This window comes from Chironomus tepperi, unplaced genomic scaffold (assembly GCF_022539635.2).
Source record: "Chironomus tepperi strain 1889 unplaced genomic scaffold, CSIRO-AGI_Ctep_v1 contig_219, whole genome shotgun sequence".
NCBI lineage: Eukaryota > Metazoa > Arthropoda > Insecta > Diptera > Chironomidae > Chironomus > Chironomus tepperi.
In genome coordinates, this window is record NW_027226341.1 from 491143 (window position 1) to 510192 (window position 19050).

The 19050-nt window shown below is 29.6% G+C and overlaps 5 protein-coding genes across 5 annotated transcripts; 3 read left to right on the forward strand and 2 right to left on the reverse strand.

Annotated features, from left to right (window-relative positions):
* Positions 1–711: 711 nt before the first annotated feature.
* Positions 712–7012, forward strand: nompA (no mechanoreceptor potential A). Its single transcript, XM_070640233.1, is given in 14 exon segments — positions 712–818; positions 1469–1928; positions 1987–2268; positions 2342–2474; positions 2536–2675; positions 2730–3035; positions 3101–3220; positions 3423–4992; positions 5055–5139; positions 5209–5651; positions 5728–6014; positions 6093–6348; positions 6432–6764; positions 6824–7012. Coding segments are annotated over 13 exon segments (4386 nt in total). The 5' UTR covers positions 712–818; positions 1469–1504; the 3' UTR covers positions 6831–7012.
* A 587-nt stretch (positions 7013–7599) lies between these two features.
* LOC139090520 (cAMP-dependent protein kinase catalytic subunit 3-like) lies at positions 7600–10863 on the forward strand. Its single transcript, XM_070640240.1, has 8 exons — positions 7600–7808; positions 8687–8855; positions 8934–8970; positions 9737–9876; positions 9949–10109; positions 10206–10380; positions 10438–10540; positions 10609–10863. Exons 1-8 carry the CDS (start codon positions 7715–7717, stop codon positions 10726–10728), a joined length of 999 nt encoding a protein of 332 aa, XP_070496341.1. The 5' UTR covers positions 7600–7714; the 3' UTR covers positions 10729–10863.
* A 979-nt stretch (positions 10864–11842) lies between these two features.
* Fpps (Farnesyl pyrophosphate synthase) lies at positions 11843–14351 on the forward strand. Its single transcript, XM_070640239.1, has 6 exons — positions 11843–12029; positions 12112–12152; positions 12381–12655; positions 12716–13258; positions 13368–13419; positions 13545–14351. Exons 1-6 carry the CDS (start codon positions 11914–11916, stop codon positions 13724–13726), a joined length of 1209 nt encoding a protein of 402 aa, XP_070496340.1. The 5' UTR covers positions 11843–11913; the 3' UTR covers positions 13727–14351.
* Positions 14102–15799, reverse strand: LOC139090518 (testin-like). The gene is made up of 2 exons (XM_070640238.1): positions 15630–15799; positions 14102–15564 (listed from the first exon to the last, which is right to left on the reverse strand). Exons 1-2 carry the CDS (start codon positions 15703–15705, stop codon positions 14357–14359), a joined length of 1284 nt encoding a protein of 427 aa, XP_070496339.1. The 5' UTR covers positions 15706–15799; the 3' UTR covers positions 14102–14356.
* A 198-nt stretch (positions 15800–15997) lies between these two features.
* Positions 15998–18793, reverse strand: Pdi (protein disulfide isomerase). The gene is made up of 4 exons (XM_070640235.1): positions 18528–18793; positions 17942–17967; positions 16599–17867; positions 15998–16386 (listed from the first exon to the last, which is right to left on the reverse strand). Exons 1-4 carry the CDS (start codon positions 18670–18672, stop codon positions 16339–16341), a joined length of 1488 nt encoding a protein of 495 aa, XP_070496336.1. The 5' UTR covers positions 18673–18793; the 3' UTR covers positions 15998–16338.
* Positions 18794–19050: the final 257 nt, after the last annotated feature.

Consider the following 19050-nt stretch of genomic DNA (forward strand, 5'->3'; position numbering starts at 1 on the left):
TGAAATTTCGCAGACTTGGTAAAATCAGAATAGAATTAAAACAAAAGAAAATAATAAATTTAACTCATCTCCAGGAATTTCCTATTTAATGATTTAAGAGTTTTTTAATTAATTTTATTTTGGATTGAAGCAGTCTGAAATATGTGCGAACATTCTATATATTCTTTGGTCACTTTCATGTGTTAAGTATAGCATTGAGCCGTCGACCCATAAAATTATTTCAAAGTTCTTTTTTAAAAAATTCCGGATATGCGAATACAAAAGAATTTCCGCTTTTATTTGTCCAGTATTTAGAGAGAAAAAATGTTATAGTTGTACTGGTGCAAAAGAGATATGATCAGTTCATGAATTTAAATTTCATAGATTTGTAGTTTTCAAAAAATCGTCATGCACAGAGATTTCAAAGTTTTCAAAAAAAGAATTTATGAGTACGTAAAGCAAGCAATCGCACGCAGAAAAAAAAGTGTCAAAACATCTGATGGCTCTGTGAACCCTTGCATGTACACGTAATGTACAAACTTCCTGTTGTCGGTTGATAAACTTTTTACTCTATACTAATGAGAAAAAATGAAAATTATTTATATGCAAAAGCTTTGAAAAGGTAAATTGTAATAATAATATAAAAAATTAAAATGAAACTCATGCTAGTGTTAACTTAATTTTTTTTTTTCAAATACAGAATTTATTCTTAATGATGAATTAACATCATCAGTCAGTCCACCGCGATCCATCGAAGTTGACAGTTCAATTTGAATTTGTTTCGTGATTTTAAGGAAAATAAAAAAGAATTTATTAAAAAAAAAAAATAAAAAAATTTTGTAAGGATTCCTTTTATAAAATTTTTTGTATTTAGTTAAGTGAATGACAATTAAAATTTAGATGCACATTTTGTTCATGAGTTTGGGTGCTAATTTTGATATACAGATTAATAGTTTTCCAATTTGGAATTAAAATTTCGAAGGAATTGTGTAGCATAATTATTTTTTAAAAAACAGTTATTCGACAAAATCAAGACAGTGATACTTGGATAATTATTAAAATAGTACTTAAAGAAGCCATTAATATCTCAATAAATATTTTAAGGATACTTCGAAATATATAATTTATTTGGGATCTTTTGTTTAAGTTTTTATTCTTCTGATTCTGAGTATTGAATAGACGTTCAGTGAAAATTAATTCGTAAATATCTACTTAATAAAAAATTTTTATGCTTAAAAAATCTTATTTAAATGTTAAAATATCTAAAATGTGCACAATTTTTAAGCATAAAAATTATATCGTACAAATAAAAAATGAAAAATTCTTTTCAATTTCGCGCTCTATTTACTCAAAAAATTGAAAGAGAGAATTAATGATGAACAATCATACACGAACTATCACCGATGGTCAATGACATTTTGAAAAACGTTAATCTATTATTATAAAAAAAAAAAATTATCTTTCATTAAAAATGGTTATTTTTTCACAGTTCAAAAGTTTCTGCAACTAGAAATGAAGTAATAAAATGTGGAAAATTATACAACATCCTCGAACAATTATACAGCTTTTGGCTGTATACAGCCTCTTAGAAATTATATTAGCACAAACTACATGTAATAATGGCCAAGGAAGAATATTTTATGAGAGGCTACCTAATCAACAACTTCAAGGATTTGACGATGAAGTTGTGAGAGATAGTGCACCAGCATTTAGAACATTAGAAAAATGTCAAGATTTATGCTTACGAGATAGAACAGTATCAAATAATTTAGTTAGAGCTTGTTCTAGTTTTGATTTCCAACCTGGTTCAAGAATTGCTGCTTATGGAGGGAATATTGAATATGAAGAGTCAACATGCTATTTGACACGTGAACAAGCAACTCCAGAAGGAATCGGAAATTTAATGCTCGTTCCAAATTCAATTCATTTTAACGAAATATGTCTAACATGTGAGTACGAGCTTTTTTTCCTTAATAATAAAAAATAAAACAATAAATTTATAAATAGCAAATCGACCTGAACGAGAATGTCCGAGTAGAAGATATGTCTTTGAAAGATATCCAAGAAAGAAACTGAAACTCCCAGTATCAGATATAAAAGAAGTTACAGCTGCAAACCGTACTGATTGTGAAGATAAATGCTTAAATGAATTTTCTTTCGTATGTCGATCGGCAAATTATGACTCAACATTAAGAAGCTGCTCATTAAGTAGATTTACACGAAGAACACACCCTGAATTACTTGAGGATGATCCTAATTCAGATTATTTAGAAAACACATGCCTTAATTGTATGTATATCAAACATTAATTAAAATATTTGTCAAAATTAAATTAATAATTACTATTTCCAATTAATAAAAGCTGATAGGCGGTGTGACGGATTGATTGTTTTCGTAAAAGAAGCTAACAAGAAACTTGGAGGGCCATTTGAAGTCGATATTTTCAATAACATGACTTTAGAAGAATGCCAAAATATGTGTTTACGCGCTGAAAAGTAACTTCATATTATTTCTATAATTAAAGAAAAGGAAGATTCATTTTTTTTTTTTATCTAGATACATATGTCGTTCAATAGAATTTGATGAAGAAACCAGACAATGCATATTGCTAGAAGAAGATTCTGTCTCACAAAAAGATGATATTACCATTAGTTCCGATTATCACCATTTTTTCGACCTTGTTTGTCTTGACAATCGTAAGAAATGATATTTTTATTGACTATTAAAGAACTAATGCTTTATTTTAATAGAACGTGGAACTGAGTACCCAGACAATTCTGTAACTTCACATTTATTTGATGGAATAAGTGGACGTCGTCCTGATACTGCATTTCAACGATATCGCAATAGCAGATTAAGTGGAGAATTTCATTCTGAAATTACAGGACGATCTTTGAGTGAATGCTTGGACGAATGCTTACGACAGACAAGTTTCCAATGTAGATCAGCTGTCTATAGTGATCGATTTAGAACATGTAGACTTAGCAGATACAACCAAAAAGATTCTAAGCGAATCATTTACGATGCAGATTATGATTATTATGAAAACCTAATGTGTAAGTTACTGTAATAGATTTTATTCTGGGAAATTCATTAATAATTTCTCATTACTTTTTTTAAGTGGGAACAGACAAAGATATGGGTAGTACGAGACCAGACATGGACTGGTCAACTACTCATCCAGATGATAGGGATAGATACCCACAAAACATACCAGGTCGTTATCCATCAATGTATCCAGGTAAGATTTTTTACTTATTTTTGAGATTTTGTTTTAAAACTATAAAAACAAGACATCCTTGAAAGCTCAGATTTGTTTTATAAGCTCACTTTATCAAGTTATTGCAAAAGCAGAATGCCAGAAAAACAATGAACCAAATTATATGTCACTATAATAATGTCAAAATTTAAACTTCAAAAATGAACGTTATTTTCAAAATTAGGTGATAGATTACCCACATCTCCTGCTTATGGTCCTTATGATCAATATGATAGGGAACGTTATCCAGCAATGCCGGGTTATGATAAAGATCCAAGTGGTTATGATAAAGATCGTTATCCCATGCAAGGTTATGATAAAGATCGTTATCCAATGATGCCTGGCTATGACAAAGATCGTTATCCAATGATGCCTGGTTATGACAAAGATCGTTATCCAATGATGCCTGGTTATGACAAAGATCGTTATCCAACGATGCCTGGTTATGACAAAGATCGTTATCCAATGATGCCTGGTTATGACAAAGATCGTTATCCAATGATGCCTGGTTATGATAAAGATCGTTATCCAAGACCTCCATCCGGATATGATAGAGATCGTTATCCAATAATGCCTCCATCAGGATATGACAAAGAACGCATTCCAATTCCTCCATCAGGATATGATAGAGATCGCTATCCAATGCCTCCATCAGGATATGACAGAGAACGCTATCCTATGATTCCTCCATCAGGGTATGATAGAGACCGCTATCCGATGCCTCCACCAGGATATGACAGAGATCGTTATCCAATGCCTCCATCAGGATATGACAGAGATCGTTATCCAATGCCAGGACCAGGATTCGAGAAACCGTTACGTCCAACAACGGGCGATCCGCTTGAAGCAAATCCAAAGTATCCTCCAACAAGTAATAGTTATCCTGAAAATAGTAATGCACCAAAAGACAGGTATATTCCTGATGATCGAAATATAGGAATGTATCCTGATATGAGAAGACCACCTAATAGAGGTCAAACACCTTACAATGTTGATCCGATGTATAGTGTTCGATATCCCGAATATCCTATGATGCCGCCTTATAATCGTATTCCTCCATCATCCGAAAATCGTTTTCCAGTCGGAAATGATAGATTTCCTCTAAACATATATAAATATGGAAACAGAGATCGTGTTCCAATGTTCATGCCGCCAATGAATTATCCTTCAATGTATGAAGCTGACAATCGAGGATATGGTCCCGCTGGGCCTGTTCGACAACCACGCCCTCCTTATATTATGGTTGGTTTTGGAGGAAATGATTTAGATTATGCACCTGGCTCTGATATGTATGGAGCTCCTTATGGGCAAAGTCGTCCTGTTGCTGGAACTCGCTGTGATGATGTTGACAGCTATAAACAAATGGGTTTAAGACAGAAAATGAGAAATCAGTTTGTGAGGAGAAAATTAAAAGCACGTGATTTGATACACTGTCAAAGAGAATGTTCAGGTTCTAAAGATTTTGTATGTAGAAGCTTCAATTATAGAGATGATGGGGAAAGACCTCCACAGCAAGGTGTTGAATCTTTTAACTGTGAACTTAGTGATAGAGATACTCGAGAATTGGACCTTAACAATCCTCAAATGTTTGAAAGCGCGAACTACGACTTTTATGAAAGATCAATTGGTGGTAGAAGTATGGATGGAGAGTGTTTAGATGTTTCACAAGTATGTAATGAAGATGGTATGGAATTCACTTTAAGAACAAGTGAACCATTTGCTGGACGAATATATACTTATGGCTTTTACGATAGGTATTTTACATATTTGTTTGTTATTGGATAAGTACTACTTAACATATTTTTCTTTTGCTAAGATGCTTTTTCCGAGGAAATGGTGGAACTGTAAATGTTCTTCGTATAAGTGGAGTTCAAGGATATCCTGAATGTGGAACACAAAGAGTAAAATTGCTTTAATTTTGAAAGTCTTAATTATAATTTTAAAAAAAAAAAATAAAAACTTTTTTCTAGTATGGAGATACCATGACAAATATAATTGTAGTTCAATTTAGCGAGCATCTCCAAACAAGCAGAGATAAGCGATTCAACTTGACTTGCCTTTTCCGTGGTCCAGGAGAATCTGTTGTGACTTCAGGATATATTGGAGCAGGGTATGTTTTAATTTTAATACCAAATTAAAAATATTAATTTTTTAATTATTCTGAATTTTGCATCAGCTCGGGAAGTCCAGTACCAATAGAATATTTGCCAGCTGAAAACAGCATGAGTTCAAAAGTCCGCCTTATGATTCTTTATCAAGGACGACCTACAACAACAATAGCGGTTGGAGATCCTTTAACATTTAAATTAGAAGCACAAGATGGATACAATCACATTAATGATATTTTTGCCACAAATGTTGTTGCACGTGATCCATACTCTGGAAGAAGTGTTCAACTAATTGATCGCTACGGGTAACATATACTTTTAAAGTTTTTTATTGTCTAAAAAAATGTTTTGCTTATTTATATTGAATATTGTGCTTGACAGATGTCCAGTTGATACGTTTGTTTTCCCTGAACTTGGACGATCAAGAGATGGAGATTCATTAGAAGCTCGTTTTAATGCCTTCAAGATACCAGAATCAAACTTTTTAGTTTTTGAAGCAACTGTACGTACATGTCGCGATGGATGTCAACCAGCGTATTGCAACAATCTCAGTGGACGTTCTGAACCTTCATTTGGAAGGAAGAAAAGATCGTTGAATGAAACTGAAAATGCTATTATTCAGAATTCGAATGAGGAAGTTGTGACCAATATTACAGAAAAGGAAAATAGTAAGCTTTTATTTATATAGAAATAAATATATGATAGTTCAAATGACTTTTAATTCAAATTTTTTTATCAATCAAAAGGCACAATAACTAAGAACGGAGAAGAAAATGAAAGAAATGAAAATAAAGAAGATAACCCTGAACAAGTGAGAGAAATGATAGAAGTATTCGAATCAAGAGAAGAGATGCAACAAGAATCGATCGCTAAAAAAATGATATCATTAGATACAGAGAGTGTATGCTTATCTGTTACTGAATATTACGGATTGATAATTTCTACTATGCTGCTACTTGCATTATTATTGACAGTGGCTACCATAATCGGACTATTGTATAAGTATGCATTTAACTAAACTGAACTAACTGAATTTATTACATATGATGAATTTATAAATATTTCGTATTAAATATCATTCTCAGAAAATATTGGAAGATTATTCTTAAAAACACTTCGGTGGATTATCATTCAAGTCCAAATTCCTTTACAAATTACAATCGAGAAAGAAATACCCAAAAAAGTACAACACAAGACTATAAAAACAAAAGCGATGATTTTAATGAGGCATACCGTTCAAGTTCAACTGTATCAATATTCGGTTCAAATCTTCAGAAAACATTTGCTACTGGAAATTTATCTAGAATTTGTCAAATACCTGTGATAAACCCAATTAACAAATCAAATGGATCGACTCGAAATTTTGACGATGACAGTGAACCTATATATACAGATCCCTCATTATTTGAAAGATCTCGGTAAAAAAAAAATAATTCAATATTCACAATTTTCTCATATTCAATATTTTCATTCACAGCATTTAATAAGTTAGTCTGGCATCAACAACTATTCTGTCCTTACTTTTCCACTCCCTATAACTAAAAAATTGGTTTGTAAAAAGCTTTTCATATATTTAATATTGTAATAATAAAGGAAAAAAATAAAGATAAAAGATATATTTTGTAAGAAGCAAATAAATAATTCCTAAAAGCATTAGTAAAAAATAGTTTTATGATTTAAATTGGAATGAGTTGTAAAAAATCTATAATTCAATACACATACATTTTCCATTTTTTTTATAAATGAAAATTATTTATAAGTCTGGAGCAGTAGACAGGAGGACGAAAAATATAGAAAATCACATTTCGCGAATCTCATCTGAACGTAAAATTTATTATGATATAAAATTTCGTTTTACGGATTTCTCTCATTTACCTACTTGAAAATTCGTTTTTTTTTTTTACAAAAATAATCTCAAACATGTGTCTAATCATTAATTAATTTATCAGTAATACGACTATAGCTCTTTTAAGTAGAAAATAATTTTCATTTTGCAACTTTACGTAATGTGCACATGCAGAGTGAGATTGAATTTTGATATTAGAAGGCCTAAAAATTACAGGAATATGTTTGTATTCAAACGATCTTATCCGACAATATAAATTAAAAATTTTTGGTGTAAAACACAATTTATTTGAACACCTAAAATTGTGTCTGCAAATCGCACAGATGCTATACAAACATCTATTTTTAGGTTCGCTTCTGCACGAGACTAATATTTTGGAAGAAAACATACGTATGTATATTTGTTGACAATAGTGAAAAGTCGTCTCAGTGTCTTAAAAGTGTTCGCCCTAAAAACATCTCAGAGAAATTTCAGAGAATTGAAAATTGAGATTTAAATTTAAATAAGTGATAAATAGTTAATATGGAAAAAGAAATATCTCTAACATGCAAATTCAACAATGATGATAAACTTCTTGAGGAAAAAGAATTGAATTTTAATGTACTGAAAACACTAGGTAGTGTATATTTCAAATCTATGAATATGCTTTTTGCATAAAAATTAAATAAGCTTAGCAAGTTTTCGATAATATTTAAAGATTTCTGAACAAAAGACAATTTTTTCTTTTCTCATCAAATGTGCTTGAAAATGTTTTCTATATTTGCATCTTTCAGTGTACGTAAGATCATAAAAACAACATTCTGCCTTATTTTATGATAACACATTCGTTTTTAAAATTTTTATTTGAATAAAAAATGTCTAAAATTTTTGAAAAAGAAAAAAAGAAAATTCAATTTTTCTAAATACCTAAAAACGTTCTATCATTTTTGTATTAATCTGTGTAGGCATAATGGTTTCGTACAGTATTATTTTTAAACCACTTATTCTAAAGAAATTAATCAGCATATTTTTTAACGCTTGCAATTAAATATTGAAATATATTGTGGGTGTTGAAAATTAAATGATAGACGACTTACAAGTGACTTCTATTAAGATGTATTTTTTGTCACATCTAAATAAAAAAAAAAAAAAAAATTAAGAGATAAAATTTACGTGTTCATTATAAATACGGAAAGAAAAAGATTTTCGCTAGAATTTTCCTCTTTTTTATTTTACAATTTGTTTGACATATGGCAAATTTCCTTTTCCTTTTAATAATCATTTAGGTTTTCAAAATTGCTTATTAGAACTTATTTATTTTCTTAAGACATCTGATCCCATAAATATATGATGAATAAATATATTATGTATATTCAAACATCTTTAGCAAAAATTGTCTTTAAAGCTTTTTAATTTGTAATTTTTTTTGGATATAACCACAATTTGAAATCTAATCCTGATTTTAATTTAAGCAATAAATATTTTCAATCAAAACTTAATATTTTATTTGGAAAGGTACCGGCACTTTTGGACGTGTTGTGTTATGCTTGGAAAGAAATGAAAAAACTTATTATGCGGTTAAGATTTTACCCATAAACGATGTTATCAATAAAAAACAGATAGAACATGTTAAAAATGAAAAAAATATTCTTCTTGAAATTAGTCATCCCTTTATTGTAAATATGTATGTAAATATGTAATTTATGATTCAACTATCTAATTGATTGATTATTTTAATTTTTTTTCCGTCTATTATTTAAAGGAAGAGTTTTTCAAGAGACCAACGAAATCTTTACATGGTGAGATGGTGCATTATTTTCAAATTTTCAAATTTTTTTCAAAAAGGTAGCTTAATAAGACACAATGTTTGGTCGTTCGTTCGGTTGACGTTAAAAACTTTTTATCTAGACATCGTAGAGAGCTTGGAATGGCTTTAAAAGATCAGTTCCATATAGCTATTGCCGGGCATTTAAAAATTTCAAATCAACGCATAACTTGAATTAGGGGCCGTTCACTTATTACGTTACGCAAAAAAACGAATTTCTAGAACCCACCTCCCCCCCTCGTTACAAAATGTCGTTACAAAAATAGGCTGTTACAAAATCCTAGACATAACTTAAGAATTAACAGTTTTTCGTTTTCATATACAAAAAACAACAACACGTTCTTTCATTGTTTTACAGTGTTTTTCAATGTTCTTCGATGTTTTAATAGTGTTACTGAAAATGTTTAAATTTTTTTTGACCGATTTATAGTTTGAATTATGAAAATACGTTAAATGATGAAATTCTTAAAATTCTAGTAGGTATGCTGATTTGGAATTAGTTGGATCTTATTTTGTTGGTTTGGAAGTGACCTGGAACCTACTGGATCTTGTTTTTATGAGTCTGGAAGTTAAATGGATCCTACTGAATCTTGTTTTATAGATCGGGAGATCTTACTTAATTATCAGTTATTGATCGCTGGTACTAAAATGCGCTGAAGTAACTCGATAAGAACGAGTACTTTTGTAATTTTTTTATTTTTACATAATACAAATAATGACAACTAATTATTTTATAATAGATTTTCGAGTTTGTAGCAGGTGGTGAACTTTTTTCTTATTTGCGTAAAATGAAATGCTTCAGCACATCGACAGCAAATTTTTATGCGAGAGAAATTATTCTGCCTATAGAATATTTGCACTCTTTGAATATCATTTATAGGTTTGTATTTTTTTATCTATGTTTTATATGTTTGCACAAACTTCGTTCATTCGTGTTCATAATAAATTAAAGGGATTTAAAACCAGAAAATCTATTGTTGGATTCAGAAGGACATATGAAAATTACGGATTTTGGGTTCTGTAAGAAACTAAAGGAACGTACATGGACAATTTGCGGAACAAGCGAATATTTAGCCCCTGAAATTATACAAAATCGAGGACATAATAAAGGAGGTACTGAGTTACTATGTACTTGCATGATTTGATTTTTACCTGCTGCTTTCACCTATATAGTAATTTATTTTATATATTCATTATCCTTTTATATAGTTGATTTCTGGGCCTTAGGCATACTTTTATATGAAATGCTAGTTGGTCGTCCGCCTTATCGCGCTGAAGATCCGTATGCAGTCTATGATCTCATTATTAATGGAAAAATTGAATGGCCAAAAAATATTGATTTAGTAGCAAAGGATTTGATTAAGAAACTATTGACTGTGGATAGGTAAGAAAATAATTAAATCAAAGCATTCCTATAAAGGCTTTTTATTTTATTGTTTAGAACAAAACGATTAGGATGTATGAAAAACGGTATAAGAGATATAAAGTTTCATAGGTTTTTTAAAGATGTTAACTGGAGCGACGTTTATGATCGCAAATATGATGTAAGATTGATTTATTATACATAGAAATAGAAAAAAAAACTTTCAGCAATTATTATATTTCTTTCTAGCCACCAATAAAACCGAATGTGAAATCTATCGATGATACTAGTAATTATGGTGACTATAATGAGGAATATTTATATGTAGAGGCCGAAAAATGCGATTATGATATTTTTTGTGATTTTTAAAATATTGAAATATTCAAAACGCATTGGAAAAATTCAAAAAAGAAACTTGGTTTTCGATAAGTTTAAATTTGATAATTTTAAACCTTTATTAAACAGCAAAAATTTTTAATAAATATACTGAAATATACATGATGATTTATTTATTTTGTTTATGAATCAAATAATATTGAAAACGGTTAATTTATGCTACAATCAGATATAATTATGTTGATATTATTATTAAGCAGGATTCATTTGATCTAAACATTGAACAAATACGATAATATGATGAAAAGTCTCAAGAAAACGATAATTATTTTCCCCATTTGATTTTTGGAATGAACCAGTTTGTGGATATATATTTAAATAACGAAATTTAATTAACTGAACTAGCACGACTATTGGCATAAAATTGCCATGTTGAGACCGCCAATGTTACAACATAAATTAAAGCTGCAATCCAGCAGTTCATAGCATTCTGAAATCAGAAATTTATATAAGAAAAATCGCATATAAATATAAATGACTTACTTGACTGTAAGCTTTGTCAGCGTCAGCATAAAATAAAGCTGGATGGTCATAATGGTCTTTAATTGGTAAATCTTCAACCAATGCTACGCTATGTATGTAATAGAAGACTCCCATAAGTAGCTAAAAGTTTAAATTTTCTTGTTATTTTTCTAGTTTAAATTTTCATCACAAATTTACTTACCAATTGAATAATGCCCCAAACTGAAATAATCAGCCCGCACAAAGATAATTTTGGCCCGCAAAATCTCATTATTTAAATTTGATTAATTATGGGATATCTTTATATTTTTTCAAGAGACTTTTAATGAAGTCATATGACAATAAATTTTCACTTGATTTTTTTTTTTACTAAACGCATAATTTTCGAAAGTCGATTGATTTTGAGCAAATTTAAACTGGCCGTTTTTTTTTATGTTTTCATTAATTATCTCCATACTTTAATTAATTTTATGATATAATAGAAAACTGGTCATATTAATAATAAAAAAAATCCCAATCATAGAAATTCTATGTTGTAAGCATCTATATTATTGCTTATATTTAATTAGAAAAGTAACATCACTGGAGAACTTAGCGACACATAAAAAACATCTACTACTTACTGCCTATACTTGTGAAAATATTTAAGTCCACGAATAGATTTGCATAAACTTTTGACGAGAAAGCACTGTAATAATGTTCAGACCAACTTTCCGTTTATTTATTCAAGGCTCGAGAACATTAGGAGCACTAAACAGAAATGCATATAAATGTTTTGAGCCATCTTTCAACAATAATAAATTGCCATTAAGGTTTGTTGATTTTGTTATCATAAAGGAATTTAAAAAAATTATATTTTTATTTCTACATATATCCCTTTTATTATTACAATAGAGCAATTTCATCTCATCACAATAATCATCACATTCTACCAGGTATGTTTATTATTTTTGAAGAAATTTAAGATCATTAATGTGATAAATACTGCGTAGCAATACTATTTTAAGAGCTATCTAAATATAAAAAAAATTCCAGTTGTTTGCTTAAAATTTTTTTAAGATGTTTTCTTTATCTAAAGAATTATATCAATGCTAAACATTTAGATAAATTAAATAAACATAAGTATGAAAATTTACCTAAAAAATCAATTTATAATAATTTAGAAGCTGCTCTTCAATCTGCTGCTAGTAAGGATGATATTAGAGAGTTTATGAGCGTTTGGCCTGATATAGTGAGAGATTTAACGGATTATGCAAAAACATTCGAGCATCATGATGCACCGAAATGGTTTAGCAAGCTTCTTCAATATAATGTTACCACTGGAAAAAAGAATCGCGGTTTAGTCGTAGTAATGGCATACAAAATTCTGAAACAGAACGGAGAGTTAAATGATGAGGAATTGAAGCTTATTCAGTGTCTTGGATGGTGTGTTGAAATGGTAAATAACTAAAAACCCTTTGCATTCATTTATTTTAACTATGTGATATGTATATTTTAGTTGCAAGCTGTATTTATCATTGATGATGATATTATGGATGGAAGTACAACAAGAAGAGGCCAAAAATGTTGGTATACAATGGAAGATGTCGGTCTTTCAGCTATCAATGATGCAATGATGATTGAAAATGGAATATATTATTTGTTAAAGAAATATTTTAAAAACAAGGAATATTATCAGGATATTGTTGACTTGTTCCATGAAGTATCTTTCATTACAACTCTGGGTCAATTACAAGATATTAAGGCGAGTCAGAAAATGGACTTAAATTTGTTCACTATGGAGCGATATAAATCAATTGTGGCTAACAAAACAGCATATTATTCGTTTTATTTACCGGTTGCATTAGCAATGTATATGAGCGGTTTTGGAAAGGACCCTGAAGTATTTCGACAAGCAAAAACCATTCTATTAGAGATAGGCAATTTCTTCCAAGTTCAAGACGATTTTATTGATTGTTTTGGTGATTCTGCTGTAACTGGTAAAGTGGGAACGGATATCATGGACGGAAAGTGTACATGGCTCTCTGTTGTCGCACTTCAGGTATTTTTAGCACTTATTAGCATTTTTTAAAGTTTGTGAATAGAATTTCCAGATGATCTAAATATTTTCTTTATCTTTTGAAAATTTATTTTCATTGTCATGCATAAAGAGATGTACAAGCGAACAGAAGGAAATAATGAAAGAGTGTTACGGTCAAAAAGGTGATGTATTTTTACTTAAATTAAAAACAAACTTACACGCGTAAGTTTTCTTGGGAAGAAGAGACGTGTAAACAATAACCAAATCTTATTTTTTTTTCTTTATCTTTCAAATGCTCTATTTTTAGATCCCGAAAAAGTTGAACGAGTCAAAGAATTATATGAGGACTTATTATTGCCCCATACCTACGAAATTTACGAAGAGGAATCATACAAAATTATTAATACTCATATCCAGCAAATTTCTCGGGGATTACCACACAAATTGTTCTTTAAAATTTTAGAGAAAATTTATAGACGAAATGCATAAAAAAGTGCATTGCATTTAATTTTATTTCAGTTATGAAATATAAGTCATACATGTGTTTTATATAGAATTCTGTTCTTACATATAATTCACGTGATTGTTGAATTCACTTTTGGTCGCGGAAACATATTTTCTTTTATCAATATTATTATTTTAAAACTAATGTAGATCTTTAAAAAATATATACCTATATATAAATATATATAAAAGGCAAATACAATCTTTATTTTCATGGAATCCTAAGAATTTACCGGATTTTCGGATATTTTTAATTTGAGATAAATTCACTGATTTTTGTAAAACAAAAATTATAGTTTCAAAATCAACCTTACATTCTATGTGTGGAAGTTAATATTACTAATCGTTAAAAAACTGCTAAATATATTGATTATATCAGTAAAATCCCCTTAAATACCGATATTGATTTTTCAAGAAATTATTTTAAGATAATATTGTGTATTATCATGGATTTCTCACGTGAATTCAAGGATTATATGGATTTAATGTAAAAAAAATCAGAGACTAGTTTTGCATTTATAAATTTTATAAAAGTACAGAACGAAAGTTGTTTAATTAAAGTTGAATATAAAAATATATTATATATGATGATAAATTTATTATGACATAATTTATTTAGTTTGTCATGTTGACACTGTTTACACAGTTGGCTGAACAAAATGGAATGTCTGTTTTAATGCAAAATCGGGAACCGATTAATTTCTTGTTACATTCCTTGTTTGAACAATTGAAGCATTTAAGGTGATAATGAATCTCCTTAAATGATAAACCTTCCTCGTTAGGAGCAATTATTTCCATACAAATGGAACATTTGTTTGCATAAATCAAATCATAACATGAAAGGCATACAGGATTATTAGTTTTCTCATCATTAATATATTTAAATCCTGCTAACGTCTTATCACAATTTCCACAGCAAAAATGTTTAAGATGGTAATTTTTATTATCAGCCAGTGTGAACTCAGATACAAGAATCAATTCATCACATGCAGCACATCGGGGAATATCCATCATAGCTGCCAAATCTCTGGCACAATAAATGTCATTGTTATAGTGGAAATAGATCAAGTCTACAAGAAGTTGTGAACATGATTTGCATTTAAAGCATTTTGGATGCCATTGTGCATCTTTGCCTAATCTTTCGGCTTTAACAAATGCCCCGGTAATATGCTGATCACATCCCTTACACAATAATTCTTTTTTTCCAATATTCAGCTTTTGAAGCATCTCGCCTACGACTTCATTATTATTGACAACATTTAGATTAGTTTTTGTCAAAAGGAATGGATTTACAGAAGTATTTTCAACAACATCAACTTGTCCCTGTCCAAAATAATTGTTTTTTATGTTGTCAACATAGTGTTTTAATTTAGATGCTTCAATTTCGCTTAAATTGTCACATTTTTCAGGATTGAAATCATGTGGTGGAAGTTGCATTGTAGATTGAATCTTTCTATTTTTCGAAGCGTCAGAATTTTTGAATGGGATTTGTTTTTCACCTAGTTCTTCAAAATATTTATTAATTTTTTCGTTCCTCTTCGCATGGTCCTTCTCCGATACAATAGGAATCCATTCGACTTCCTTTTTTTCATCTAATGGCACATGTGTTGTTGGATTTTTATGAATGTATTTGTAAAGATTCTTGTGATCCGGAATTTTAACACCCAGTACTTCAAAAATATGACTCTCATCGTCATAATCTTCTGGCAATAAGTCATGATTTGATTTTGGACATTTACAATTAATACAAATCTTTCGCCAAAAATGCAAATTTAAACCTCCAACACATTTTTCTTTGCATGATAAACATGATTTTCCGGCACCTGTTGATTCAGAATTTCCAAATTTAATGAAAATTATAATTGTTAACATATAATTCACTGTTTACCTAGCTCATGTTTCAATATTTTGCGTTGTTTTCTACTCTGTTCAAGCCTTTCTTCTAATTTAGATATATTTTCCATTGATTTTTCGTAAAAAAATATAGTTTTATTAAAAAAAGTCTTAGTTCTAGCTTTGTTTAATTTAAAATGAATGTATCATGACTCATCATGAAAATAATAGGGTACGTGTTAATATTATGAATCGTTTCAATATTTTCATCGTACTTTGTTTGTCCTATACCTCTCATAAGGTCAACAAATTATTAAACATTTGCCATGATCTCAATTCTAACGGTTAATCGTTCATTTAAGTGATTCTGAGAAGCTGCTGAAAATGAAAATGGTAGATGAATAAAATTGAATATGTTTAAAATTCTTTCTTGTGTACGGAATTTATTGAGAAAATATATTTTTTAATAGTTTGAATGAAGCTTTATTTAAAAAAAAAAATCTCTCAAAACTCCTTAAAGAGATCACTATTAAGTTTTTATATTTATTTGATTTCTTTTTATCTTCATATTTTGTCTCTAAAATTTGAGCATTAATACATTTTTAAGTATGGTAAAAGGAATATCGAATGTTTTTGTTATCAAAAAGAACCTTATGTTGATGAAGAATGTAATTGATAAATGTGAACTTATCATTTCACAATTTAAAAAAATTTACAGCAACTAAATAAATGAAAGTATTTCTTTAAAAAATAATGACCTCAATTTACAACTCGTCTTTTTGTGGCGTGTCATCTTCAACTGGAACTTCCTCCTGTTAAAAGAAAAAAATAATAACGATTAATATTTAATAGACATTTTATCAGAACTACTGATAAGGAACATGTTCAGTTAAAGAAAATATACAACTCAAGTTTGTTTAAATACAAAGTAATTAAATAAATGGAGAAAACATGATTTGTATTTCATAAAGCACGTTTTATGTGGAAATAAATGATGATGTGGAATGTTAAAAAAAATACTTACAACATCAGGAACGCCAGCAGCGTCTTCTAATCCGCCAGATTCAACGAATTTCGCGAGTCCTTCTAGTGTACGTTCTCCATTGAAATCAACAATAGAGTTATCTCCTTTCTTGTACATTTTGATTGTGGGGAATGATTGAATCTTTGTATGTTCTAATTCATTAACAGTAGCGTCCATTTTGGCAATAACCACTGAATCAGAATCCTTAAATTTCTCTCCTAATTGATCGAAAATAGGAGCCAATTGCTTGCAATGTGAGCACCATGGAGCATAGAATTCAACAAGGACATCTTTGGTCTTATCTAATGCAACTTCATCAAAGTTACTTGATACCAAAACTTTAACTGGATTCTTATCCCAATCTTCTGGTAATTCTTGGCTCAACAAATGTTGTTTCAATTTTCCATCAAGGAAGGTCTGTACGAATGCCTTAATTGAATCAGCTCCTAAATCTGCTTTTTCTGGTTTGAATTTAGCCATGTCTTCTTGCAATTGAATGATACGCATGGATGGAATTTCCTCTTTTTTCATTCCAAAGAATTCCAAAATTCTGTTATGATCTTCTTCATCGGCATTAATTGAAACAAAAAGAATCTTTTCACGGTGTTCCTTTGCAATTTCCTTAGCTGGTTCAGCATATTTTTCATAATGTCCGGCTTCCTTGGATAAGAATAAGAGCAAATGTGACTTGATGTCTCCACCGAAAATCTTTTGAGCTGAATCATGATTGAAATCTACAACCAATGGCATAGCTTGACTCAAAACGAACTTCTTAATGGAATCATCTTCAAATGCTCCATCATAAACTGCTTTTTCTTCATCAAAATGTTTGAACAAAACGATTTTGCCGCTTTCAGTTTCATACTTTTTGAAAATGTCTTCATTTGAAGTGATACCAAATGGATATTCATCAATCGAATTAGCAGCAGTAATGAATGCCTTGTATTCATCAGAATCTTTTTCGCTAAAGAATCCTACGATAGCAACAGGATTTTCTTTCAAGAACTCCTCTACTGATTCAACGGTATCAAGATCCTTTGCAGCTGGTCCAGTCTTTTTCAATAGCCATGAAACAATATCATCAGCTTGACGACCACCATTGTAATCAACAGCAGATCCACTTCGGAAGAATTTGAGGGTAGGATATCCTCTAATTTGATATTCTTCAGCTAAATCACTTTCTTCTGTAGCATCAACTTTTCCTAATTTGATCGATGAATCCTTTTCGCTCAAAATCTTTGCTGCCTTTGCATATTCTGGAGCTAAAGCCTACATTAATCGAGACAAAAGTGAAAAAGAATTAGGGCTGTTTTTAAATCATATTTAGTTTTTTTAATGCATACCTTACAATGGCCACACCAAGGAGCATCTATAAGAAACAAAAGACATATTTTAACCTTTGTAAAATGTATAACGATTGTGATTTTTGAGACAATTTACGATGAAGATACAAATGTAATTCAAAAGGAAACCGGCAAATATATATATATAAATTTTTAACTTTCTCAATATGGCTCAATACAAAGCATATGGCAAATCTTCTCAGTAAATCTATTTAATACAGGAACAAATCTTTCCCATTCTGTAATACCGAATTTCTAGGCTAAATGACACGTCACATATTCTATCAAAAATCAGAATGGAGCCAATAAAATTTATACTTTTTCACAAAACTCCTGCATTTTTATGGAATTTAGATCAATATTTAATGACTTTAAGTTTATAAATTAGTTAAATAAAGTTAATACGTGTATTAAATGAGTATTCTAGTTGTTAAAATTTGTTTTGTCTAACTTTATCAACTTTTTGTTTCCTAACAAATATATATAAAAATACAAAATAAAACTATATCACACAGCTTTTAATGAATATTTATAATGGTTAAAGTTAATCAAGACATGCGAAAATTAATCAAATTTTGATACTTACAAAATTCTACTAAAATGAACTCGTTCTTTAAAGCATCTTTAAAATTGGACTTTGTTAAAACTAAAACTCCTTCCTCTTCCTTAATATCTTCACAATTAATTAAGTTTATTACAAGTAAAAATGCTATTGAGAAGAGTAATTTCATTTTCCTCTAATTTTAATTAATGAAAATAATGGAAAATTTCAAAAAGGTGTGAACTTATAAGACTCGGAAACCGGTAAAATATATATACTTTTTTCCAGCTACGTGGCTACTTTAGAAGTATAAGTAACGTTGTTTGTCTTACAATCTGACAATTTAAAGCGCTTTTACCACGTAATCTATGATTTAAGTATCACAACATGTTGAAACATTCTACGATTACAATTATGTATTATATCTTAATCTGTTAATTTGGAGCATATAAAGATTTTAAGATACTTTTATTTAATAATATAATGTAATAACAGTTTTCATTAGTATATTTAATGAAAAAAAATAATTGTCATCAAGACAAAAATGACTAAACAATTCCAATTTTTT

What these genes read in the sequence shown, in the direction of transcription:
- LOC139090520 (XM_070640240.1), top strand. Translation starts at nt 7,715, where the DNA reads ATGGAAAAAGAAATATCTCTAACATGCAAATTCAACAATGATGATAAA. An exon ending in TAATGTACTGAAAACACTAG is followed by an intron (nt 7,809 to 8,686) that starts GTAGTGTATATT and finishes TTATTTGGAAAG; the next exon opens with GTACCGGCACTTTTGGACGT. An exon ending in TCTTTGAATATCATTTATAG is followed by an intron (nt 9,877 to 9,948) that starts GTTTGTATTTTT and finishes AATAAATTAAAG; the next exon opens with GGATTTAAAACCAGAAAATC.
- Fpps (XM_070640239.1), top strand. Translation starts at nt 11,914, where the DNA reads ATGTTCAGACCAACTTTCCGTTTATTTATTCAAGGCTCGAGAACATTA. An exon ending in AATAATAAATTGCCATTAAG is followed by an intron (nt 12,030 to 12,111) that starts GTTTGTTGATTT and finishes TTATTACAATAG; the next exon opens with AGCAATTTCATCTCATCACA. An exon ending in AGAGTGTTACGGTCAAAAAG is followed by an intron (nt 13,420 to 13,544) that starts GTGATGTATTTT and finishes CTCTATTTTTAG; the next exon opens with ATCCCGAAAAAGTTGAACGA.
- LOC139090518 (XM_070640238.1), bottom strand. Translation starts at nt 15,705, where the DNA reads ATGGAAAATATATCTAAATTAGAAGAAAGGCTTGAACAGAGTAGAAAA. An exon ending in AATATTGAAACATGAGCTAG is followed by an intron (nt 15,565 to 15,629) that starts GTAAACAGTGAA and finishes CTGAATCAACAG; the next exon opens with GTGCCGGAAAATCATGTTTA.
- Pdi (XM_070640235.1), bottom strand. Translation starts at nt 18,672, where the DNA reads ATGAAATTACTCTTCTCAATAGCATTTTTACTTGTAATAAACTTAATT. An exon ending in CTTGGTGTGGCCATTGTAAG is followed by an intron (nt 17,868 to 17,941) that starts GTATGCATTAAA and finishes CGATTAATGTAG; the next exon opens with GCTTTAGCTCCAGAATATGC. An exon ending in CTGCTGGCGTTCCTGATGTT is followed by an intron (nt 16,387 to 16,598) that starts GTAAGTATTTTT and finishes TTCTTTTAACAG; the next exon opens with GAGGAAGTTCCAGTTGAAGA.